The following is a 25,516-nucleotide window of genomic DNA, read 5'->3' as shown; positions in this document are numbered from 1 at the left end:
AAGGTCTCCTGGTGGCCTCTCTTACCTCTTCTCTCTTTCCTCAGGTTGGCATCCTAAAGGTCTCCTGGTGGCCTCTCTTACCTCTTCTCTCTTTCCTCAGGTTGGCATCCTAAAGGTCTCCTGGTGGCCTCTCTTACCTCTTCTCTCTTTCCTCAGGTTGGCATCCTAAAGGTCTCCTGGTTGCCTCTCTTACCTCTTCTCTCTTTCCTCAGGTTGGCATCCTAAAGGTCTCCTGGTGGCCTCTCTTACCTCTTCTCTCTTTCCTCAGGTTGGCATCCTAAAGGTCTCCTGGTGGCCTCTCTTTCCTCAGGTTGGCATCCTAAAGGTCTCCTGGTGGCCTCTCTTACCTCTTCTCTCTTTCCTCAGGTTGGCATCCTAAAGGTCTCCTGGTGGCCTCTCTTACCTCTTCTCTCTTTCCTCAGGTTGGCATCCTAAAGGTCTCCTGGTGGCTCACCTTCATGAGCACAAAGCTGCTGTGAACAGAATCCGGGTTTCAGACGAACATTCCATCTTCGCCACAGCTTCAAACGACGGCACCGTCAAAGTGTGGGACAGTCAGAAGATGGAGGGCAAGACCACCACAACCAGGTACTCTTTGCACCACCAGGTGCTCTGCACCACCAGGTGCTCTCTGCAGTGAGGTGCTCTCTCCACCACCAGGTACTCTCTGCACCACCAGGTACTGACCTCCTCTCATGTGTTTCAGGTCCGTGCTGACGTACTCTCGTCTCGGGGGACATGTGAAGACATTGTCCTTCTGTCAGGGGTCTCATTATCTGGCCGCCGCCTCAGACAACGGCTCCATCCAACTGCTCACCATCGAGGCCAACAAGCCCCCCAAGTCTCCCAAAGTCCAGGCCTTCCAGACCAGGTGAGACCAGGACCAGGACCAGACCAGGTGAGACCAGGACCAGACCAGGTGAGACCAGGACCAGACCAGGACCAGACCAGGACCAGACCAGGACCAGACCTGGACCAGACCAGGTGAGACCAGGACCAGATTAGTTGAGACCAGCACCAGGACCAAACCAGGACCAGGACCAGAACTAATGAAGTACCAGGAGCAGGATTCTCCCATACTTTTTGTTCTGAAGTTTTGGTTCTTGACCTTGTGGAGGGGGACTCTGTGGTTCTTGACCTTGTGGTGGAGGACTCTGTGGTTCTTGACCTTGTGGAGGGGGACTCTGTGGTTCTTGACCTTGTGGAGGGGGACTCTGTGGTTCTTGACCTTGTGGAGGGGGACTCTGTGGTTCTTGACCTTGTGGAGGGGGACTCTGTGGTTCTTGACCTTGTGGAGGGGGACTCTGTGGTTCTTGACCTTGTGGAGGGGGACTCTGTGGTTCTTGACCTTGTGGTGGAGGACTCTGTGGTTTTTGACCTTGTGGAGGGGGACTCTGTGGTTCTTGACATTGTGGAGGGGGACTCTGTGGTTCTTGACCTTGTGGTGGAGGACTCTGTGGTTTTTGACCTTGTGGAGGGGGACTCTGTGGTTCTTGACCTTGTGGAGGGGGACTCTGTGGTTCTTGACCTTATGGAGGGGGACTCTGTGGTTCTTGACCTTGTGGAGGAGGACTCTGTGGTTCTAACTTGGTTCCTGTGGTGTCAGGAGCCTGGACCTGGTGGAGGGGGACTCTGTGGTTCTTGACCTTTTGGAGGGGGACTCTGTGGTTCTAACATGGTTCCTGTGGTGTCAGGAGCCTGGACCTGGTGGAGGGGGACTCTGTGGTTCTTGACTTTGTGGAGGGGGACTCTGTGGTTCTTGACCTTGTGGAGGGGGACTCTGTGGTTCTTGACCTGGTGGAGGAGGACTCTGTGGTTCTTGACCTTGTGGAGGGGGACTCTGTGGTTCTAACTTGGTTCCTGTGGTGTCAGAAGCCTGGACCTGGTGGAGGAGGACTCTGTGGTTCTTGACCTTGTGGAGGGGGACTCTGTGGTTCTAACTTGGTTCCTGTGGTGTCAGGAGCCTGGACCTGGTGGAGGAGGACTCTGTGGTTCTTGACCTTGTGGAGGGGGACTCTGTGGTTCTAACTTGGTTCCTGTGGTGTCAGAAGCCTGGACCTGGTGGAGGAGGACTCTTTGGTTATTGACCTTGTGGAGGGGGACTCTGTGGTTCTAATTTGGTTCCTGTGGTGTCAGGAGCCTGGATCTGGTGGAGGAGGACTCTGTGGTTCTTGACCTTGTGGAGGGGGACTCTGTGGTTCTAACTTGGTTCCTGTGGTGTCAGGAGCCTGAACCTGGTGGAGGGGGACTCTGTGGTTCTTGACCTGGTGGAGGAGGACTCTGTGGTTCTTGACCTTGTGGAGGGGGACTCTGTGGTTCTAACTTGGTTCCTGTGGTGTCAGGAGCCTGAACCTGGTGGAGGAGGACTCTGTGGTTCTTGACCTGGTGGAGGAGGACTCTGTGGTTCTTGACCTTGTGGAGGGGGACTCTGTGGTTCTAACTTGGTTCCTGTGGTGTCAGGAGCCTGAACCTGGTGGAGGGGGACTCTGTGGTTCTTGACCTGGTGGAGGAGGACTCTGTGGTTCTTGACCTTGTGGAGGGGGACTCTGTGGTTCTAACTTGGTTCCTGTGGTGTCAGGAGCCTGAACCTGGTGGAGGGGGACTCTGTGGTTCTTGACCTGGTGGAGGAGGACTCTGTGGTTCTTGACCTTGTGGAGGGGGACTCTGTGGTTCTAACTTGGTTCCTGTGGTGTCAGGAGCCTGGACCTGGTGGAGGAGGATTCTGTGGTTCTTGACCTTGTGGAGGGGGACTCTGTGGTTCTAACTTGGTTCCTGTGGTGTCAGGAGCCTGGATCTGGTGGAGGAGGACTCTGTGGTTCTTGACCTTGTGGAGGGGGACTCTGTGGTTCTAACTTGGTTCCTGTGGTGTCAGGAGCCTGAACCTGGTGGAGGGGGACTCTGTGGTTCTTGACCTGGTGGAGGAGGACTCTGTGGTTCTTGACCTTGTGGAGGGGGACTCTGTGGTTCTAACTTGGTTCCTTCGGTGTCAGGAGCCTGAACCTGGTGGAGGGGGACTCTGTGGTTCTTGACCTGGTGGAGGGGGACTCTGTGGTTCTTGACCTTGTGGAGGGGGACTCTGTGGTTCTAACTTGGTTCCTGTGGTGTCAGGAGCCTGGACCTGGTGGAGGAGGATTCTGTGGTTCTTGACCTTGTGGAGGGGGACTCTGTGGTTCTAACTTGGTTCCTGTGGTGTCAGGAGCCTGAACCTGGTGGAGGGGGACTCTGTGGTTCTTGACCTGGTGGAGGAGGACTCTGTGGTTCTTGACCTTGTGGAGGGGGACTCTGTGGTTCTAACTTGGTTCCTGTGGTGTCAGGAGCCTGGACCTGGTGGAGGAGGACTCTGTGGTTCTTGACCTTGTGGAGGGGGACTCTGTGGTTCTAACTTGGTTCCTGTGGTGTCAGGAGCCTGAACCTGGTGGAGGGGGACTCTGTGGTTCTTGACCTGGTGGAGGAGGACTCTGTGGTTCTTGACCTTGTGGAGGGGGACTCTGTGGTTCTAACTTTGTTCCTGTGGTGTCAGGAGCCTGAACCTGGTGGAGGGGGACTCTGTGGTTCTTGACCTGGTGGAGGAGGACTCTGTGGTTCTTGACCTTGTGGAGGGGGACTCTGTGGTTCTAACTTGGTTCCTGTGGTGTCAGGAGCCTGAACCTGGTGGAGGGGGACTCTGTGGTTCTTGACCTGGTGGAGGAGGACTCTGTGGTTCTTGACCTTGTGGAGGGGGACTCTGTGGTTCTAACTTGGTTCCTGTGGTGTCAGGAGCCTGAACCTGGTGGAGGGGGACTCTGTGGTTCTTGACCTGGTGGAGGAGGACTCTGTGGTTCTTCACCTTGTGGAGGGGGACTCTGTGGTTCTAACTTGGTTCCTGTGGTGTCAGGAGCCTGGACCTGGTGGAGGAGGACTCTGTGGTTCTTGACCTTGTGGAGGGGGACTCTGTGGTTTTAACTTGGTTCCTGTGGTGTCAGGAGCCTGAACCTGGTGGAGGGGGACTCTGTGGTTCTTGACCTGGTGGAGGAGGACTCTGTGGTTCTTGACCTTGTGGAGGGGGACTCTGTGGTTCTAACTTGGTTCCTGTGGTGTCAGGAGCCTGGACCTGGTGGAGGAGGACTCTGTGGTTCTTGACCTTTTGGAGGGGGACTCTGTGGTTCTAACTTGGTTCCTGTGGTGTCAGGAGCCTGAACCTGGTGGAGGGGGACTCTGTGGTTCTTGACCTGGTGGAGGAGGACTCTGTGGTTCTTGACCTTGTGGAGGGGGACTCTGTGGTTCTAACTTGGTTCCTGTGGTGTCAGGAGCCTGGACCTGGTGGAGGAGGACTCTGTGGTTCTTGACCTTGTGGAGGGGGACTCTGTGGTTCTAACTTGGTTCCTGTGGTGTCAGGAGCCTGGACCTGGTGGAGGAGGACTCTGTGGTTCTTGACCTTGTGGAGGGGGACTCTGTGGTTCTAACTTGGTTCCTGTGGTGTCAGGAGCCTGAACCTGGTGGAGGGGGACTCTGTGGTTCTTGACCTGGTGGAGGAGGACTCTGTGGTTCTTGACCTTGTGGAGGGGGACTCTGTGGTTCTAACTTGGTTCCTGTGGTGTCAGGAGCCTGGACCTGGTGGAGGAGGACTCTGTGGTTCTTGACCTTTTGGAGGGGGACTCTGTGGTTCTAACTTGGTTCCTGTGGTGTCAGGAGCCTGAACCTGGTGGAGGGGGACTCTGTGGTTCTTGACCTGGTGGAGGAGGACTCTGTGGTTCTTGACCTTGTGGAGGGGGACTCTGTGGTTCTAACTTGGTTCCTGTGGTGTCAGGAGCCTGGACCTGGTGGAGGAGGACTCTGTGGTTCTTGACCTTGTGGAGGGGGACTCTGTGGTTCTAACTTGGTTCCTGTGGTGTCAGGAGCCTGAACCTGGTGGAGGGGGACTCTGTGGTTCTTGACCTGGTGGAGGAGGACTCTGTGGTTCTTGACCTTGTGGAGGGGGACTCTGTGGTTCTAACTTGGTTCCTGTGGTGTCAGGAGCCTGGACCTGGTGGAGGAGGACTCTGTGGTTCTTGACCTTGTGGAGGGGGACTCTGTGGTTCTAACTTGGTTCCTGTGGTGTCAGGAGCCTGGACCTGGTGGAGGAGGACTCTGTGGTTCTTGACCTTGTGGAGGGGGACTCTGTGGTTCTAACTTGGTTCCTGTGGTGTCAGGAGCCTGAACCTGGTGGAGGGGGACTCTGTGGTTCTTGACCTGGTGGAGGAGGACTCTGTGGTTCTTGACCTTGTGGAGGGGGACTCTGTGGTTCTAACTTGGTTCCTGTGGTGTCAGGAGCCTGGACCTGGTGGAGGAGGACTCTGTGGTTCTTGACCTTGTGGAGGGGGACTCTGTGGTTCTAACTTGGTTCCTGTGGTGTCAGGAGCCTGGACCTGGTGGAGGAGGACTCTGTGGTTCTTGACCTTGTGGAGGGGGACTCTGTGGTTCTAACTTGGTTCCTGTGGTGTCAGGAGCCTGAACCTGGTGGAGGGGGACTCTGTGGTTCTTGACCTGGTGGAGGAGGACTCTGTGGTTCTTGACCTTGTGGAGGGGGACTCTGTGGTTCTAACTTGGTTCCTGTGGTGTCAGGAGCCTGGACCTGGTGGAGGAGGACTCTGTGGTTCTTGACCTTGTGGAGGGGGACTCTGTGGTTCTAACTTGGTTCCTGTGGTGTCAGGAGCCTGGACCTGGTGGAGGGGGACTCTGTGGTTCTTGACCTGGTGGAGGAGGACTCTGTGGTTCTTGACCTTGTGGAGGGGGACTCTGTGGTTCTAACTTGGTTCCTGTGGTGTCAGGAGCCTGGACCTGGTGGAGGAGGACTCTGTGGTTCTTGACCTTGTGGAGGGGGACTCTGTGGTTCTAACTTGGTTCCTGTGGTGTCAGGAGCCTGGACCTGGTGGAGGAGGACTCTGTGGTTCTTGACCTTGTGGAGGGGGACTCTGTGGTTCTAACTTGGTTCCTGTGGTGTCAGGAGCCTGAACCTGGTGGAGGGGGACTCTGTGGTTCTTGACCTTGTGGAGGGGAACTCTGAGGTTCTTGACCTTGTGGATGGGGACTCTGTGGTTCTTGACCTTGTGGAGGGGGACTCTGTGGTTCTTGACCTTGTGGTGGAGGACTCTGTGGTTCTTGACCTTGTGGAGGGGGACTCTGTGGTTCTTGACCTTGTGGTGGAGGACTCTGTGGTTCTTGACATTGTGGAGGAGGACTCTGTGGTTCTTGACCTTGTGGTGGAGGACTCTGTGGTTCTTGACCTTGTGGTGGAGGACTCTGTGGTTCTTGACCTTGTGGAGGGGGACTCTGTGGTTCTTGACCTTGTGGTGGAGGACTCTGTGGTTCTTGACCTTGTGGAGGGGGACTCTGTGGTTCTTGACCTTGTGGAGGGGGACTCTGTGGTTCTTGACCTTGTGGAGGGGGACTCTGTGGTTCTTGACCTTGTGGAGGGGGACTCTGTGGTTCTTGACCTTGTGGAGGGGGACTCTGTGGTTCTTGACCTTGTGGAGGGGGACTCTGTGGTTCTTGACCTTGTGGTGGAGGACTCTGTGGTTTTTGACCTTGTGGAGGGGGACTCTGTGGTTCTTGACATTGTGGAGGGGGACTCTGTGGTTCTTGACCTTGTGGTGGAGGACTCTGTGGTTTTTGACCTTGTGGAGGGGGACTCTGTGGTTCTTGACCTTGTGGAGGGGGACTCTGTGGTTCTTGACCTTATGGAGGGGGACTCTGTGGTTCTTGACCTTGTGGAGGAGGACTCTGTGGTTCTAACTTGGTTCCTGTGGTGTCAGGAGCCTGGACCTGGTGGAGGGGGACTCTGTGGTTCTTGACCTTTTGGAGGGGGACTCTGTGGTTCTAACATGGTTCCTGTGGTGTCAGGAGCCTGGACCTGGTGGAGGGGGACTCTGTGGTTCTTGACTTTGTGGAGGGGGACTCTGTGGTTCTTGACCTTGTGGAGGGGGACTCTGTGGTTCTTGACCTGGTGGAGGAGGACTCTGTGGTTCTTGACCTTGTGGAGGGGGACTCTGTGGTTCTAACTTGGTTCCTGTGGTGTCAGAAGCCTGGACCTGGTGGAGGAGGACTCTGTGGTTCTTGACCTTGTGGAGGGGGACTCTGTGGTTCTAACTTGGTTCCTGTGGTGTCAGGAGCCTGGACCTGGTGGAGGAGGACTCTGTGGTTCTTGACCTTGTGGAGGGGGACTCTGTGGTTCTAACTTGGTTCCTGTGGTGTCAGAAGCCTGGACCTGGTGGAGGAGGACTCTTTGGTTATTGACCTTGTGGAGGGGGACTCTGTGGTTCTAATTTGGTTCCTGTGGTGTCAGGAGCCTGGATCTGGTGGAGGAGGACTCTGTGGTTCTTGACCTTGTGGAGGGGGACTCTGTGGTTCTAACTTGGTTCCTGTGGTGTCAGGAGCCTGAACCTGGTGGAGGGGGACTCTGTGGTTCTTGACCTGGTGGAGGAGGACTCTGTGGTTCTTGACCTTGTGGAGGGGGACTCTGTGGTTCTAACTTGGTTCCTGTGGTGTCAGGAGCCTGAACCTGGTGGAGGAGGACTCTGTGGTTCTTGACCTGGTGGAGGAGGACTCTGTGGTTCTTGACCTTGTGGAGGGGGACTCTGTGGTTCTAACTTGGTTCCTGTGGTGTCAGGAGCCTGAACCTGGTGGAGGGGGACTCTGTGGTTCTTGACCTGGTGGAGGAGGACTCTGTGGTTCTTGACCTTGTGGAGGGGGACTCTGTGGTTCTAACTTGGTTCCTGTGGTGTCAGGAGCCTGAACCTGGTGGAGGGGGACTCTGTGGTTCTTGACCTGGTGGAGGAGGACTCTGTGGTTCTTGACCTTGTGGAGGGGGACTCTGTGGTTCTAACTTGGTTCCTGTGGTGTCAGGAGCCTGGACCTGGTGGAGGAGGATTCTGTGGTTCTTGACCTTGTGGAGGGGGACTCTGTGGTTCTAACTTGGTTCCTGTGGTGTCAGGAGCCTGGATCTGGTGGAGGAGGACTCTGTGGTTCTTGACCTTGTGGAGGGGGACTCTGTGGTTCTAACTTGGTTCCTGTGGTGTCAGGAGCCTGAACCTGGTGGAGGGGGACTCTGTGGTTCTTGACCTGGTGGAGGAGGACTCTGTGGTTCTTGACCTTGTGGAGGGGGACTCTGTGGTTCTAACTTGGTTCCTTCGGTGTCAGGAGCCTGAACCTGGTGGAGGGGGACTCTGTGGTTCTTGACCTGGTGGAGGAGGACTCTGTGGTTCTTGACCTTGTGGAGGGGGACTCTGTGGTTCTAACTTGGTTCCTGTGGTGTCAGGAGCCTGGACCTGGTGGAGGAGGATTCTGTGGTTCTTGACCTTGTGGAGGGGGACTCTGTGGTTCTAACTTGGTTCCTGTGGTGTCAGGAGCCTGAACCTGGTGGAGGGGGACTCTGTGGTTCTTGACCTGGTGGAGGAGGACTCTGTGGTTCTTGACCTTGTGGAGGGGGACTCTGTGGTTCTAACTTGGTTCCTGTGGTGTCAGGAGCCTGGACCTGGTGGAGGAGGACTCTGTGGTTCTTGACCTTGTGGAGGGGGACTCTGTGGTTCTAACTTGGTTCCTGTGGTGTCAGGAGCCTGAACCTGGTGGAGGGGGACTCTGTGGTTCTTGACCTGGTGGAGGAGGACTCTGTGGTTCTTGACCTTGTGGAGGGGGACTCTGTGGTTCTAACTTTGTTCCTGTGGTGTCAGGAGCCTGAACCTGGTGGAGGGGGACTCTGTGGTTCTTGACCTGGTGGAGGAGGACTCTGTGGTTCTTGACCTTGTGGAGGGGGACTCTGTGGTTCTAACTTGGTTCCTGTGGTGTCAGGAGCCTGAACCTGGTGGAGGGGGACTCTGTGGTTCTTGACCTGGTGGAGGAGGACTCTGTGGTTCTTGACCTTGTGGAAGGGGACTCTGTGGTTCTAACTTGGTTCCTGTGGTGTCAGAAGCCTGGACCTGGTGGAGGAGGACTCTGTGGTTCTTGACCTTGTGGAGGGGGACTCTGTGGTTCTAACTTGGTTCCTGTGGTGTCAGGAGCCTGAACCTGGTGGAGGGGGACTCTGTGGTTCTTGACCTGGTGGAGGAGGACTCTGTGGTTCTTCACCTTGTGGAGGGGGACTCTGTGGTTCTAACTTGGTTCCTGTGGTGTCAGGAGCCTGGACCTGGTGGAGGAGGACTCTGTGGTTCTTGACCTTGTGGAGGGGGACTCTGTGGTTCTAACTTGGTTCCTGTGGTGTCAGGAGCCTGAACCTGGTGGAGGGGGACTCTGTGGTTCTTGACCTGGTGGAGGAGGACTCTGTGGTTCTTGACCTTGTGGAGGGGGACTCTGTGGTTCTAACTTGGTTCCTGTGGTGTCAGGAGCCTGGACCTGGTGGAGGAGGACTCTGTGGTTCTTGACCTTTTGGAGGGGGACTCTGTGGTTCTAACTTGGTTCCTGTGGTGTCAGGAGCCTGAACCTGGTGGAGGGGGACTCTGTGGTTCTTGACCTGGTGGAGGAGGACTCTGTGGTTCTTGACCTTGTGGAGGGGGACTCTGTGGTTCTAACTTGGTTCCTGTGGTGTCAGGAGCCTGGACCTGGTGGAGGAGGACTCTGTGGTTCTTGACCTTGTGGAGGGGGACTCTGTGGTTCTAACTTGGTTCCTGTGGTGTCAGGAGCCTGGACCTGGTGGAGGAGGACTCTGTGGTTCTTGACCTTGTGGAGGGGGACTCTGTGGTTCTAACTTGGTTCCTGTGGTGTCAGGAGCCTGAACCTGGTGGAGGGGGACTCTGTGGTTCTTGACCTGGTGGAGGAGGACTCTGTGGTTCTTGACCTTGTGGAGGGGGACTCTGTGGTTCTAACTTGGTTCCTGTGGTGTCAGGAGCCTGGACCTGGTGGAGGAGGACTCTGTGGTTCTTGACCTTTTGGAGGGGGACTCTGTGGTTCTAACTTGGTTCCTGTGGTGTCAGGAGCCTGAACCTGGTGGAGGGGGACTCTGTGGTTCTTGACCTGGTGGAGGAGGACTCTGTGGTTCTTGACCTTGTGGAGGGGGACTCTGTGGTTCTAACTTGGTTCCTGTGGTGTCAGGAGCCTGGACCTGGTGGAGGAGGACTCTGTGGTTCTTGACCTTGTGGAGGGGGACTCTGTGGTTCTAACTTGGTTCCTGTGGTGTCAGGAGCCTGAACCTGGTGGAGGGGGACTCTGTGGTTCTTGACCTGGTGGAGGAGGACTCTGTGGTTCTTGACCTTGTGGAGGGGGACTCTGTGGTTCTAACTTGGTTCCTGTGGTGTCAGGAGCCTGGACCTGGTGGAGGAGGACTCTGTGGTTCTTGACCTTGTGGAGGGGGACTCTGTGGTTCTAACTTGGTTCCTGTGGTGTCAGGAGCCTGGACCTGGTGGAGGAGGACTCTGTGGTTCTTTACCTTGTGGAGGGGGACTCTGTGGTTCTAACTTGGTTCCTGTGGTGTCAGGAGCCTGAACCTGGTGGAGGGGGACTCTGTGGTTCTTGACCTGGTGGAGGAGGACTCTGTGGTTCTTGACCTTGTGGAGGGGGACTCTGTGGTTCTAACTTGGTTCCTGTGGTGTCAGGAGCCTGGACCTGGTGGAGGAGGACTCTGTGGTTCTTGACCTTGTGGAGGGGGACTCTGTGGTTCTAACTTGGTTCCTGTGGTGTCAGGAGCCTGGACCTGGTGGAGGAGGACTCTGTGGTTCTTGACCTTGTGGAGGGGGACTCTGTGGTTCTAACTTGGTTCCTGTGGTGTCAGGAGCCTGAACCTGGTGGAGGGGGACTCTGTGGTTCTTGACCTGGTGGAGGAGGACTCTGTGGTTCTTGACCTTGTGGAGGGGGACTCTGTGGTTCTAACTTGGTTCCTGTGGTGTCAGGAGCCTGGACCTGGTGGAGGAGGACTCTGTGGTTCTTGACCTTGTGGAGGGGGACTCTGTGGTTCTAACTTGGTTCCTGTGGTGTCAGGAGCCTGGACCTGGTGGAGGAGGACTCTGTGGTTCTTGACCTTGTGGAGGGGGACTCTGTGGTTCTAACTTGGTTCCTGTGGTGTCAGGAGCCTGAACCTGGTGGAGGGGGACTCTGTGGTTCTTGACCTGGTGGAGGAGGACTCTGTGGTTCTTGACCTTGTGGAGGGGGACTCTGTGGTTCTAACTTGGTTCCTGTGGTGTCAGGAGCCTGGACCTGGTGGAGGAGGACTCTGTGGTTCTTGACCTTGTGGAGGGGGACTCTGTGGTTCTAACTTGGTTCCTGTGGTGTCAGGAGCCTGGACCTGGTGGAGGAGGACTCTGTGGTTCTTGACCTTGTGGAGGGGGACTCTGTGGTTCTAACTTGGTTCCTGTGGTGTCAGGAGCCTGAACCTGGTGGAGGGGGACTCTGTGGTTCTTGACCTGGTGGAGGAGGACTCTGTGGTTCTTGACCTTGTGGAGGGGGACTCTGTGGTTCTAACTTGGTTCCTGTGGTGTCAGGAGCCTGGACCTGGTGGAGGAGGACTCTGTGGTTCTTTACCTTGTGGAGGGGGACTCTGTGGTTCTAACTTGGTTCCTGTGGTGTCAGGAGCCTGAACCTGGTGGAGGGGGACTCTGTGGTTCTTGACCTGGTGGAGGAGGACTCTGTGGTTCTTGACCTTGTGGAGGGGGACTCTGTGGTTCTAACTTGGTTCCTGTGGTGTCAGGAGCCTGGACCTGGTGGAGGAGGACTCTGTGGTTCTTGACCTTGTGGAGGGGGACTCTGTGGTTCTAACTTGGTTCCTGTGGTGTCAGGAGCCTGGACCTGGTGGAGGAGGACTCTGTGGTTCTTGACCTTGTGGAGGGGGACTCTGTGGTTCTAACTTGGTTCCTGTGGTGTCAGGAGCCTGAACCTGGTGGAGGGGGACTCTGTGGTTCTTGACCTGGTGGAGGAGGACTCTGTGGTTCTTGACCTTGTGGAGGGGGACTCTGTGGTTCTAACTTGGTTCCTGTGGTGTCAGGAGCCTGGACCTGGTGGAGGAGGACTCTGTGGTTCTTGACCTTGTGGAGGGGGACTCTGTGGTTCTAACTTGGTTCCTGTGGTGTCAGGAGCCTGGACCTGGTGGAGGAGGACTCTGTGGTTCTTGACCTTGTGGAGGGGGACTCTGTGGTTCTAACTTGGTTCCTGTGGTGTCAGGAGCCTGAACCTGGTGGAGGGGGACTCTGTGGTTCTTGACCTTGTGGAGGGGAACTCTGAGGTTCTTGACCTTGTGGATGGGGACTCTGTGGTTCTTGACCTTGTGGAGGGGGACTCTGTGGTTCTTGACCTTGTGGTGGAGGACTCTGTGGTTCTTGACCTTGTGGAGGGGGACTCTGTGGTTCTTGACCTTGTGGTGGAGGACTCTGTGGTTCTTGACATTGTGGAGGAGGACTCTGTGGTTCTTGACCTTGTGGTGGAGGACTCTGTGGTTCTTGACCTTGTGGTGGAGGACTCTGTGGTTCTTGACCTTGTGGAGGGGGACTCTGTGGTTCTTGACCTTGTGGTGGAGGACTCTGTGGTTCTTGACCTTGTGGAGGGGGACTCTGTGGTTCTTGACCTTGTGGAGGGGGACTCTGTGGTTCTTGACCTTGTGGAGGGGGACTCTGTGGTTCTTGACCTTGTGGAGGGGGACTCTGTGGTTCTTGACCTTGTGGTGGAGGACTCTGTGGTTTTTGACCTTGTGGAGGGGGACTCTGTGGTTCTTGACATTGTGGAGGGGGACTCTGTGGTTCTTGACCTTGTGGTGGAGGACTCTGTGGTTTTTGACCTTGTGGAGGGGGACTCTGTGGTTCTTGACCTTGTGGAGGGGGACTCTGTGGTTCTTGACCTTATGGAGGGGGACTCTGTGGTTCTTGACCTTGTGGAGGAGGACTCTGTGGTTCTAACTTGGTTCCTGTGGTGTCAGGAGCCTGGACCTGGTGGAGGGGGACTCTGTGGTTCTTGACCTTTTGGAGGGGGACTCTGTGGTTCTAACATGGTTCCTGTGGTGTCAGGAGCCTGGACCTGGTGGAGGGGGACTCTGTGGTTCTTGACTTTGTGGAGGGGGACTCTGTGGTTCTTGACCTTGTGGAGGGGGACTCTGTGGTTCTTGACCTGGTGGAGGAGGACTCTGTGGTTCTTGACCTTGTGGAGGGGGACTCTGTGGTTCTAACTTGGTTCCTGTGGTGTCAGAAGCCTGGACCTGGTGGAGGAGGACTCTGTGGTTCTTGACCTTGTGGAGGGGGACTCTGTGGTTCTAACTTGGTTCCTGTGGTGTCAGGAGCCTGGACCTGGTGGAGGAGGACTCTGTGGTTCTTGACCTTGTGGAGGGGGACTCTGTGGTTCTAACTTGGTTCCTGTGGTGTCAGAAGCCTGGACCTGGTGGAGGAGGACTCTTTGGTTATTGACCTTGTGGAGGGGGACTCTGTGGTTCTAATTTGGTTCCTGTGGTGTCAGGAGCCTGGATCTGGTGGAGGAGGACTCTGTGGTTCTTGACCTTGTGGAGGGGGACTCTGTGGTTCTAACTTGGTTCCTGTGGTGTCAGGAGCCTGAACCTGGTGGAGGGGGACTCTGTGGTTCTTGACCTGGTGGAGGAGGACTCTGTGGTTCTTGACCTTGTGGAGGGGGACTCTGTGGTTCTAACTTGGTTCCTGTGGTGTCAGGAGCCTGAACCTGGTGGAGGAGGACTCTGTGGTTCTTGACCTGGTGGAGGAGGACTCTGTGGTTCTTGACCTTGTGGAGGGGGACTCTGTGGTTCTAACTTGGTTCCTGTGGTGTCAGGAGCCTGAACCTGGTGGAGGGGGACTCTGTGGTTCTTGACCTGGTGGAGGAGGACTCTGTGGTTCTTGACCTTGTGGAGGGGGACTCTGTGGTTCTAACTTGGTTCCTGTGGTGTCAGGAGCCTGAACCTGGTGGAGGGGGACTCTGTGGTTCTTGACCTGGTGGAGGAGGACTCTGTGGTTCTTGACCTTGTGGAGGGGGACTCTGTGGTTCTAACTTGGTTCCTGTGGTGTCAGGAGCCTGGACCTGGTGGAGGAGGATTCTGTGGTTCTTGACCTTGTGGAGGGGGACTCTGTGGTTCTAACTTGGTTCCTGTGGTGTCAGGAGCCTGGATCTGGTGGAGGAGGACTCTGTGGTTCTTGACCTTGTGGAGGGGGACTCTGTGGTTCTAACTTGGTTCCTGTGGTGTCAGGAGCCTGAACCTGGTGGAGGGGGACTCTGTGGTTCTTGACCTGGTGGAGGAGGACTCTGTGGTTCTTGACCTTGTGGAGGGGGACTCTGTGGTTCTAACTTGGTTCCTGTGGTGTCAGGAGCCTGAACCTGGTGGAGGGGGACTCTGTGGTTCTTGACCTGGTGGAGGAGGACTCTGTGGTTCTTGACCTTGTGGAGGGGGACTCTGTGGTTCTAACTTGGTTCCTGTGGTGTCAGGAGCCTGGACCTGGTGGAGGAGGACTCTGTGGTTCTTGACCTTTTGGAGGGGGACTCTGTGGTTCTAACTTGGTTCCTGTGGTGTCAGGAGCCTGAACCTGGTGGAGGGGGACTCTGTGGTTCTTGACCTGGTGGAGGAGGACTCTGTGGTTCTTGACCTTGTGGAGGGGGACTCTGTGGTTCTAACTTGGTTCCTGTGGTGTCAGGAGCCTGGACCTGGTGGAGGAGGACTCTGTGGTTCTTGACCTTGTGGAGGGGGACTCTGTGGTTCTAACTTGGTTCCTGTGGTGTCAGGAGCCTGGACCTGGTGGAGGAGGACTCTGTGGTTCTTGACCTTGTGGAGGGGGACTCTGTGGTTCTAACTTGGTTCCTGTGGTGTCAGGAGCCTGAACCTGGTGGAGGGGGACTCTGTGGTTCTTGACCTGGTGGAGGAGGACTCTGTGGTTCTTGACCTTGTGGAGGGGGACTCTGTGGTTCTAACTTGGTTCCTGTGGTGTCAGGAGCCTGGACCTGGTGGAGGAGGACTCTGTGGTTCTTGACCTTTTGGAGGGGGACTCTGTGGTTCTAACTTGGTTCCTGTGGTGTCAGGAGCCTGAACCTGGTGGAGGGGGACTCTGTGGTTCTTGACCTGGTGGAGGAGGACTCTGTGGTTCTTGACCTTGTGGAGGGGGACTCTGTGGTTCTAACTTGGTTCCTGTGGTGTCAGGAGCCTGGACCTGGTGGAGGAGGACTCTGTGGTTCTTGACCTTGTGGAGGGGGACTCTGTGGTTCTAACTTGGTTCCTGTGGTGTCAGGAGCCTGAACCTGGTGGAGGGGGACTCTGTGGTTCTTGACCTGGTGGAGGAGGACTCTGTGGTTCTTGACCTTGTGGAGGGGGACTCTGTGGTTCTAACTTGGTTCCTGTGGTGTCAGGAGCCTGGACCTGGTGGAGGAGGACTCTGTGGTTCTTGACCTTGTGGAGGGGGACTCTGTGGTTCTAACTTGGTTCCTGTGGTGTCAGGAGCCTGGACCTGGTGGAGGAGGACTCTGTGGTTCTTGACCTTGTGGAGGGGGACTCTGTGGTTCTAACTTGGTTCCTGTGGTGTCAGGAGCCTGAACCTGGTGGAGGGGGACTCTGTGGTTCTTGACCTGGTGGAGGAGGACTCTGTGGTTCTTGACCTTGTGGAGGGGGACTCTGTGGTTCTAACTTGGTTCCTGTGGTGTCAGGAGCCTGGACCTGGTGGAGGAGGACTCTGTGGTTCTTGACCTTGTGGAGGGGGACTCTGTGGTTCTAACTTGGTTCCTGTGGTGTCAGGAGCCTGGACCTGGTGGAGGAGGACTCTGTGGTTCTTGACCTTGTGGAGGGGGACTCTGTGGTTCTAACTTGGTTCCTGTGGTGTCAGGAGCCTGAACCTGGTGGAGGGGGACTCTGTGGTTCTTGACCTGGTGGAGGAGGACTCTGTGGTTCTTGACCTTGTGGAGGGGGACTCTGTGGTTCTAACTTGGTTCCTGTGGTGTCAGGAGCCTGGACCTGGTGGAGGAGGACTCTGTGGTTCTTGACCTTGTGGAGGGGGACTCTGTGGTTCTAACTTGGTTCCTGTGGTGTCAGGAGCCTGGACCTGGTGGAGGAGGACTCTGTGGTTCTTGACCTTGTGGAGGGGGACTCTGTGGTTCTAACTTGGTTCCTGTGGTGTCAGGAGCCTGAACCTGGTGGAGGGGGACTCTGTGGTTCTTGACCTGGTGGAGGAGGACTCTGTGGTTCTTGACCTTGTGGAGGGGGACTCTGTGGTTCTAACTTGGTTCCTGTGGTGTCAGGAGCCTGGACCTGGTGGAGGAGGACTCTGTGGTTCTTGACCTTGTGGAGGGGGACTCTGTGGTTCTAACTTGGTTCCTGTGGTGTCAGGAGCCTGGACCTGGTGGAGGAGGACTCTGTGGTTCTTGACCTTGTGGAGGGGGACTCTGTGGTTCTAACTTGGTTCCTGTGGTGTCAGGAGCCTGAACCTGGTGGAGGGGGACTCTGTGGTTCTTGACCTGGTGGAGGAGGACTCTGTGGTTCTTGACCTTGTGGAGGGGGACTCTGTGGTTCTAACTTGGTTCCTGTGGTGTCAGGAGCCTGGACCTGGTGGAGGAGGACTCTGTGGTTCTTGACCTTGTGGAGGGGGACTCTGTGGTTCTAACTTGGTTCCTGTGGTGTCAGGAGCCTGAACCTGGTGGAGGGGGACTCTGTGGTTCTTGACCTGGTGGAGGAGGACTCTGTGGTTCTTGACCTTGTGGAGGGGGACTCTGTGGTTCTAACTTGGTTCCTGTGGTGTCAGGAGCCTGGACCTGGTGGAGGAGGACTCTGTGGTTCTTGACCTTGTGGAGGGGGACTCTGTGGTTCTAACTTGGTTCCTGTGGTGTCAGGAGCCTGGACCTGGTGGAGGAGGACTCTGTGGTTCTTGACCTTGTGGAGGGGGACTCTGTGGTTCTAACTTGGTTCCTGTGGTGTCAGGAGCCTGAACCTGGTGGAGGGGGACTCTGTGGTTCTTGACCTGGTGGAGGAGGACTCTGTGGTTCTTGACCTTGTGGAGGGGGACTCTGTGGTTCTAACTTGGTTCCTGTGGTGTCAGGAGCCTGGACCTGGTGGAGGAGGGCTGTGTGGTGGATCTACACCACTTTAACTCTGGAGCTCAGTCGGTTTTGGCCTATGCCACGGTACACGGGTCTCTAGTGGGATGGGACCTGCGCCAAAGCTCCAACGCCTGGACTCTGAAGCACGACCTGCGCCTGGGCCTCATCACCTCCTTCTGCGTCGACATGCACCAGTGCTGGCTCTGCCTGGGTAACACCCCGGGACCGGGACGGGTTTAGTCTGGGGTTTAGTCTGGGGTTTAGTCTGGGGTTTAGTCTGGGGTTTAGTCTCTGGGGTTTAGTCTGGGGTTTAGTCTCTGGGGTTTAGTCTCTGGGGTTTAGTCTTTGGGGTTTAGTCTGGGGTTTAGTCTTTGGGGTTTAGTCTGGGGTTTAGTCTCTGGGGTTTAGTCTCTGGGGATTAGTCTCTGGGGTTTAGTCTCTGGGGTTTAGTCTGGGGTTTAGTCTGGGGTTTAGTCTGGGGTTTAGTCTGGGGTTTATTCTCTGGGGATTAGTCTCTGGGGTTTAGTCTCTGGGGTTTAGTCTGGGGTTTAGTCTGGGGTTTATTCTCTGGGGTTTAGTCTGGGGTTTAGTCTGGGGTTTATTCTCTGGGGTTTAGTCTGGGGTTTAGTCTGGGGTTTAGTCTCTGGGGTTTAGTCTCTGGGGTTTAGTCTCTGGGGTTTAGTCTGGGGTTTAGTCTGGGGTTTATTGTCTGGGGTTTAGTCTGGGGTTTAGTCTGGGGTTTAGTCTCTGGGGTTTAGTCTCTGGGGTTTAGTCTCTGGGGTTTAGTCTGGGGTTTAGTCTGGGGTTTAGTCTGGGGTTTATTGTCTGGGGTTTAGTCTGGGGTTTAGTCTGGGGTTTAGTCTCTGGGGTTTAGTCTCTGGGGTTTAGTCTGGTGTTTAGTCTGGGGTTTAGTCTCTGGGGTTTAGTCTCTGGGGTTTAGTCTCTGGGATTTAGTCTCTAGGGTTTAGTCTTGGGTTTAGTCTGGGGTTTAGTCTGGGGTTTAGTCTCTGGGGTTTAGTCTGGGGTTTAGTCTCTGGGGTTTAGTCTGGGCTTTAGTCTGGGGTTTAGTCTTGGGTTTATTCTCTGGGGTTTAGTCTGGGGTTTAGTCTGGGGTTTAGTCTGGGGTTTAGTCTCTGGGTTTTAGTCTCTGGGGTTTAGTCTGGGGTTTAGTCTGGGGTTTAGTCTGGGGTTTAGTCTCTGGGGTTTAGTCTCTGGGGTTTAGTCTCTGGGGGTTTAGTCTCTGGGGTTTAGTCTGGGGTTTAGTCTTTGGGTTTAGTCTCTGGGGTTTAGTCTGGGGTTTAGTCTGGGGTTTAGTCTCTGGGCTTTAGTCTCTGGGGTTTAGTGTCTGGGGTTTAGTCTCTGGGCTTTAGTCTCTGGGGTTTAGTCTCTGGGGTTTAGTCTGGGGTTTAGTCTGGGGTTTAGTGTCTGGGCTTTAGTCTCTGGGGTTTAGTCTCTGGGGTTTAGTCTCTGGGGTTTAGTCTGGGGTTTAGTCTGGGGTTTAGTCTCTGGGGTTTAGTCTGGGCTTTAGTCTGGGGTTTAGTCTGGGGTTTAGTCTCTGGGGTTTAGTCTGGGGTTTAGTCTGGGGTTTAGTCTCTGGGGTTTAGTCTGGGGTTTAGTCTGGGGTTTAGTCTCTGGGTTTAGTCTCTGGGGTTTAGTCTGGGGTTTAGTCTGGGGTTTAGTCTGGGGTTTAGTCTGGGGTTTAGTCTGGGGTTTAGTCTCTGGGGTTTAGTCTCTGGGGTTTAGTCTCTGGGGTTTAGTCTCTGGGGGTTTAGTCTGGGGTTTAGTCTGGGGTTTAGTCTTTGGGTTTAGTCTATGGGGTTTAGTCTGGGGTTTAGTCTGGGGTTTAGTCTGGGGTTTAGTCTGGGGTTTAGTCTGGGGTTTAGTCTTTGGGCTTTAGTCTCTGGGGTTTAGTCTAGGGTTTACTCTGGGGTTTAGTCTCTGGGGTTTAGTCTCTGGGCTTTAGTCTCTGGGGTTTAGTCTGGGGTTTAGTCTCTGGGGTTTAGTCTGGGGTTTAGTCTGGGGTTTAGTCTCTGGGGTTTAGTCTCTGGGGTTTAGTCTGGGGTTTAGTCTCGGGTTTAGTCTCTGGGGTTTAGTCTGGGGTTTAGTCTGGGGTTTAGTCTCTGGGGTTTAGTCTGGGGTTTAGTCTCTGGGGTTTAGTCTGGGGTTTATTCTCTGGGGTTTAGTCTCTGGGGTTTAGTCTGGGGTTTAGTCTCGGGTTTAGTCTCTGGGGTTTAGTCTGGGGTTTAGTCTCTGGGGTTTAGTCTGGGGTTTAGTCTCTGGGGTTTAGTCTGGGGTTTAGTCTCTGGGCTTTAGTCTCTGGGCTTTAGTCTCTGGGGTTTAGTCTCTGGGGTTTAGTCTGGGGTTTAGTCTCGGGTTTAGTCTCTGGGGTTTAGTCTGGGGTTTAGTCTGGGGTTTAGTCTCTGGGGTTTAGTCTGGGGTTTATTCTCTGGGGTTTAGTCTGGGGTTTAGTCTGGGGTTTATTCTCTGGGGTTTAGTCTCTGGGGTTTAGTCTTTGGGGTTTAGTCTCTGGGGTTTAGTCTGGGGTTTAGTCTCTGGGTTTTAGTCTCTGGGGTTTAGTCTGGGGTTTAGTCTCTAGGGTTTAGTCTCTAGGGTTTAGTCTGGGCTTTAGTCTCTGGGGTTTAGTCTCTGGGGTTTAGTCTCTGGGGTTTAGTCTGGGGTTTAGTCTGGGGTTTAGTCTGGGGTTTAGTCTGGGGTTTAGTCTCTGGGGTTTAGTCTCTGGGGTTTAGTCTGGGGTTTAGTCTGGGGTTTAGTCTCTGGGGTTTAGTCTGGGGTTTAGTCTCTGGGGTTTAGTCTGGGGTTTAGTCTCTGGGGTTTAGTCTCTGGGGTTTAGTCTGGGGTTTAGTCTGGGGTTTAGTCTCTGGGGTTTAGTCTCTGGGGTTTAGTCTGGGGTTTAGTCTGGGGTTTAGTCTGGGGTTTAGTCTGGGGTTTAGTCTCTGGGGTTTAGTCTCTGGGGTTTAGTCTGGGGTTTAGTCTCTGGGGTTTAGTCAGGGGTTTAGTCTCTCGGGTTTAGTCTCTCGGGTTTAGTTTCTGGGGTTTATTCTCTGGGGTTTAGTCTCTGGGGTTTAGTCTCTGGGGTTTAGTCTGGGGTTTAGTCTCTCGGGTTAGTCTCTGGGGTTTAGTCTCTGGGGTTTAGTCTCTGGGGTTTAGTCTGGGGTTTAGTCTGGGGTTTAGTCTCTGGATTTTAGTCTCTGGGGTTTTGTCTGGGGTTTAGTCTCTAGGGTTTAGTCTCTGGGGTTTAGTCTCTCGGGTTTAGTCTGGGGTTTAGTCTGGGCTTTAGTCTGGGGTTTAGTCTCTGGGGTTTAGTCTCTGGGGTTTAGTCTGGGGTTTAGTCTGGGGTTTAGTCTGGGGTTTAGTCTGGGGTTTAGTCTCTGGGGTTTAGTCTGGGGTTTAGTCTGGGGTTTAGTCTCTGGGCTTTAGTCTCTGGGGTTTAGTCTCTTGGGTTTAGTCTCTGGGGTTTAGTCTGGGGTTTAGTCTCTCGGGTTTAGTCTGGGGTTTAGTCTGGGGTTTAGTCTGGGGTTTAGTCTCTGGGCTTTAGTCTCTGGGGTTTAGTCTCTTGGGTTTAGTCTCTGGGGTTTAGTCTGGGGTTTAGTCTGGGGTTTAGTCTCTGGGTTTTAGTCTCTGGGGTTTTGTCTGGGGTTTAGTCTCTAGGGTTTAGTCTCTGGGGTTTAGTCTCTCGGGTTTAGTCTGGGGTTTAGTCTGGGCTTTAGTCTGGGGTTTAGTCTCTGGGGTTTAGTCTCTGGGGTTTAGTCTGGGGTTTAGTCTGGGGTTTAGTCTGGGGTTTAGTCTGGGGTTTAGTCTCTGGGGTTTAGTCTGGGGTTTAGTCTGGGGTTTAGTCTCTGGGCTTTAGTCTCTGGGGTTTAGTCTCTTGGGTTTAGTCTCTGGGGTTTAGTCTGGGGTTTAGTCTGGGGTTTAGTCTCTCGGGTTTAGTCTGGGGTTTAGTCTGGGGTTTAGTCTGGGGTTTAGTCTCTGGGCTTTAGTCTCTGGGGTTTAGTCTCTGGGGTTTAGTCTGGGGTTTAGTCTGGGGTTTAGTCTCTCGGGTTTAGTCTGAAGTCTCCACTTTGACCTTTGCCCTCCTCAGGCACCAGCAGTGGCACTATGGCATGCTGGGATATGCGCTTCCAGCTGCCCATCTCTGACCACTCCCACCCAGCACGAGCTCGAGTGAGAAGACTGTTAATGCACCCGCTGTACCAGTCCTCTGTCATCGCAGGTAAACCCGGTTCAGACCCGGTTCAGACCCGGTTCAGACCCGGTTCAGACCCGGTTCAGACCCGGTTCAGACCCTCTTATGTTTCCTCAGCTGTTCAGGGCAATAACGAGGTGTCGATGTGGGACTTAGAGACCGGAGACAGGAAGTTCACTCTGTGGGCCAGCTCCGCCCCCCCACTCTCTGAGATGCAGGTGAGTCTCAGTCCAGGTCCAGGTCCAGGTCTAGGTCCAGGTCCAGGTCCAGGTCCAGGTCCAGGTCCAGGTCCAGGTCCAGGTCCAGGTCCAGGTCCAGGTCCAGGTCCAGGTCCAGGTCCAGGTCCAGGTCCTGGTCCTGGTCCTGGTCCTGGTCCTGGTCCTGGTCCTGGTCCTGGTCCTGGTCCTGGTCCCGGTCCCGGTCCCGGTCCCGGTCTCAGTCGTGGTTCTCACATTTCTCCTCTTGCAGCCGTCTCCTCACAGTGTTCATGGGATTTACTGCAGTCCTGCTGATGGAAATCCTCTGCTGCTGACGGCCGGCTCCGACATGAGGATCAGGTGATTCCTGCTTTAGTCCTGCTTTAGTCCTGCTTTAGTCCTGCTTTAGTCCTGCTTTAGTCCTGCTTTAGTCCTGCTTTAGTCCTGCTTTAGTCCTGCTTTAGACCTGCTTTAGTCCTGCTTTAGTCCTGCTTTAGACCTGCTTTAGTCCTGCTTTAGTCCTGCTTTAGTCCTGCTTTAGACCTGCTTTAGACCTGCTTTAGTCCTGCTTTAGTCCTGCTTTAGTCCTGCTTTAGTCCTGCTTTGGTCCTGCTTTAGTCCTGCTTTAGTCCTGCTTTAGACCTGCTTTAGTCCTGCTTTAGTCCTGCTTTAGTCCTGGTTTAGACCTGCTTTAGTCCTGCTTTAGACCTGCTTTAGTCCTGCTTTAGACCTGCTTTAGTCCTGCTTTAGACCTGCTTTAGTCCTGCTTTAGTCCTGCTTTAGTCCTGCTTTAGTCCTGTTTTAGTCCCGCTTTAGTCCTGGTTTAGTTCTGCTTTAGTCCTGCTTTAGTCCTGTTTTAGTCCCGCTTTAGTCCTGCTTTAGTCCTGCTTTAGTCCTGCTTTAGTCCTGCTTTAGTCCTGCTTTAGACCTGCTTTAGTCCTGCTTTAGACCTGGTTTAGTCCTGGTTTAGTCCTGTTTTAGTCCTGCTTTAGACCTGCTTTAGTCCTGCTTTAGTCCTGTTTTAGTCCTGCTTTAGTCCTGCTTTAGTCCTGCTTTAGACCTGCTTTAGTCCTGCTTTAGTCCTGCTTTAGACCTGCTTTAGTCCTGGTTTAGTCCTGCTTTAGTCCTGCTTTAGTCCTGCTTTAGTCCTGGTTTAGTCCTGGTTTAGTCCTGCTTTAGTCCTGCTTTAGACCTGCTTTAGTCCTGCTTTAGTCCTGCTTTAGTCCTGCTTTAGTCCTGCTTTAGACCTGCTTTAGTCCTGCTTTAGACCTGCTTTAGTCCTGCTTTAGTCCTGCTTTAGACCTGCTTTAGTCCTGCTTTAGACCTGCTTTAGTCCTGCTTTAGTCCTGCTTTAGACCTGCTTTAGTCCTGCTTTAGTCCTGCTTTAGACCTGCTTTAGTCCTGCTTTAGTCCTGGTTTAGTCCTGCTTTAGTCCTGGTTTAGTCCTGCTTTAGTCCTGCTTTAGTCCTGCTTTAGTCCTGCTTTAGTCCTGGTTTAGTCCTGGTTTAGTCCTGCTTTAGTCCTGCTTTAGACCTGCTTTAGTCCTGCTTTAGACCTGCTTTAGACCTGCTTTAGTCCTGCTTTAGTCCTGCTTTAGTCCTGCTTTAGACCTGCTTTAGACCTGCTTTAGACCTGCTTTAGTCCTGCTTTAGTCCTGGTTTAGTCCTGGTTTAGTCCTGCTTTAGTCCTGGTTTAGTCCTGCTTTAGTCCTGCTTTAGTCCTGCTTTAGTCCTGGTTTAGTCCTGGTTTAGTCCTGCTTTAGTCCTGCTTTAGACCTGCTTTAGTCCTGCTTTAGTCCTGCTTTAGTCCTGCTTTAGTCCTGCTTTAGACCTGCTTTAGTCCTGCTTTAGACCTGCTTTAGTCCTGCTTTAGTCCTGCTTTAGACCTGCTTTAGTCCTGCTTTAGACCTGCTTTAGTCCTGCTTTAGTCCTGCTTTAGACCTGCTTTAGTCCTGCTTTAGTCCTGCTTTAGACCTGCTTTAGTCCTGCTTTAGTCCTGGTTTAGTCCTGCTTTAGTCCTGGTTTAGTCCTGCTTTAGTCCTGCTTTAGTCCTGCTTTAGTCCTGCTTTAGTCCTGGTTTAGTCCTGGTTTAGTCCTGCTTTAGTCCTGCTTTAGACCTGCTTTAGTCCTGCTTTAGACCTGCTTTAGACCTGCTTTAGTCCTGCTTTAGTCCTGCTTTAGTCCTGCTTTAGACCTGCTTTAGACCTGCTTTAGACCTGCTTTAGTCCTGCTTTAGTCCTGCTTTAGTCCTGGTTTAGTCCTGCTTTAGTCCTGGTTTAGTCCTGCTTTAGTCCTGCTTTAGTCCTGCTTTAGTCCTGCTTTAGTCCTGGTTTAGTCCTGGTTTAGTCCTGCTTTAGTCCTGCTTTAGACCTGCTTTAGTCCTGCTTTAGTCCTGCTTTAGTCCTGCTTTAGTCCTGCTTTAGTCCTGCTTTAGTCCTGCTTTAGTCCTGCTTTAGACCTGCTTTAGACCTGCTTTAGTCCTGCTTTAGTCCTGCTTTAGACCTGCTTTAGTCCTGCTTTAGTCCTGCTTTAGTCCTGCTTTAGTCCTGCTTTAGTCCTGCTTTAGTCCTGCTTTAGTCCTGCTTTAGTCCTGGTTTAGTCCTGGTTTAGTCCTGCTTTAGTCCTGCTTTAGACCTGCTTTAGTCCTGCTTTAGTCCTGCTTTAGTCCTGCTTTAGTCCTGCTTTAGTCCTGCTTTAGTCCTGCTTTAGTCCTGCTTTAGACCTGCTTTAGACCTGCTTTAGTCCTGCTTTAGTCCTGCTTTAGACCTGCTTTAGTCCTGCTTTAGTCCTGCTTTAGTCCTGCTTTAGTCCTGCTTTAGTCCTGCTTTAGTCCTGCTTTAGTCCTGCTTTAGTCCTGGTTTAGTCCTGGTTTAGTCCTGCTTTAGTCCTGCTTTAGACCTGCTTTAGTCCTGCTTTAGTCCTGCTTTAGTCCTGCTTTAGTCCTGCTTTAGTCCTGCTTTAGTCCTGCTTTAGTCCTGCTTTAGACCTGCTTTAGACCTGCTTTAGTCCTGCTTTAGTCCTGCTTTAGACCTGCTTTAGTCCTGCTTTAGTCCTGCTTTAGTCCTGCTTTAGTCCTGCTTTAGACCTGCTTTAGTCCTGGTTTAGTCCTGGTTTAGTCCTGCTTTAGTCCTGCTTTAGTCCTGCTTTAGTCCTGCTTTAGTCCTGCTTTAGTCCTGCTTTAGTCCTGCTTTAGTCCTGCTTTAGACCTGCTTTAGTCCTGCTTTAGACCTGCTTTAGTCCTGCTTTAGTCCTGCTTTAGTCCTGCTTTAGTCCTGCTTTAGACCTGCTTTAGTCCTGCTTTAGACCTGCTTTAGTCCTGCTTTAGTCCTGCTTTAGTCCTGCTTTAGTCCTGCTTTAGTCCTGCTTTAGTCCTGCTTTAGACCTGCTTTAGTCCTGCTTTAGTCTCTTCTCTGTCTCCTCAGGTTCTGGGACCTGGCGTACCCGGAGCGTTCTTACATCGTGGCTGGAGGAGCTCATGACTCTCTTCATTGTCCTTCTGTTCTCTACAGTCGCAAGATCATCGAGGGAACTGAGGTGGTCCAGGTCAGTGCAGACCCTGACCCTGACCCTGACCCTGACCCTGACCCTGACCCCTGACCCTGACCCTGACCCTGACCCTGACCCCTGACCCTGACCCTGACCCTGACCCCTGACCCTGACCCCTGACCCCTGACCCCTGACCCTGACCCTGACCCCTGACCCCTGACCCCTGACCCTGACCCTGACCCCTGACCCTGACCCCTGACCCCTGACCCCTGACCCTGACCCCTGACCCTTCTCTGTTGCAGGAGATCCACAGTAAGCAGAAGTCTGGGTCTTCAGAGGACGGTCCTCGCAGAGGTCCTGAAGCTCTCCCTGTGGGACACCATGACATCATCACTGACATCGCCACTTTCCAGACCACACAAGGCTTCATCGTCACCTCGTCCAGAGACGGCATCGTCAAGGTGTGGAAGTGAACCAGGAACCTCCCCGTAACAAGGCATCAGAGCCACAACCTCCAGTACCCTCTCTCACCACAGGGGGCAGTACCCTCTCTCACCACAGGGGGCAGTACCCTCTCTCACCACAGGGGGCAGTACCCTCTCTCACCACAGGGGGCAGTACCCTCTCTCACCACAGGGGGCAGTACCCTCTCTCACCACAGGGGGCAGTACCCTCTCTCACCACAGGGGGCAGTA

The 25,516-nt window shown here is 54.1% G+C and overlaps 1 protein-coding gene across 1 annotated transcript; it reads left to right on the top strand.

Moving 5' to 3' along the window:
• Positions 1–44: 44 nt before the first annotated feature.
• LOC140365139 (phosphoinositide 3-kinase regulatory subunit 4-like) lies at positions 45–25,516 on the top strand (the record flags this gene model as incomplete). Its single annotated transcript, XM_072451393.1, has 10 exons — positions 45–100; positions 213–268; positions 382–588; positions 707–871; positions 16,935–17,146; positions 21,035–21,166; positions 21,257–21,357; positions 21,608–21,696; positions 24,758–24,878; positions 25,124–25,516. Coding segments are annotated over 10 exons (1,310 nt in total), but the record flags the coding sequence as incomplete, so codon positions are not given.

Source organism: Eucyclogobius newberryi, unplaced genomic scaffold (genome assembly GCF_026437365.1).
Source record: "Eucyclogobius newberryi isolate DKJ021-1_F unplaced genomic scaffold, fEucNew1.0.hap1 SCAF_184, whole genome shotgun sequence".
In the NCBI taxonomy this organism is placed as follows: Eukaryota; Metazoa; Chordata; class Actinopteri; order Gobiiformes; family Gobiidae; genus Eucyclogobius; species Eucyclogobius newberryi.
Note: the sequence above shows the minus strand (reverse complement) of the source record. Positions and strands in the feature narration are given on the sequence as shown.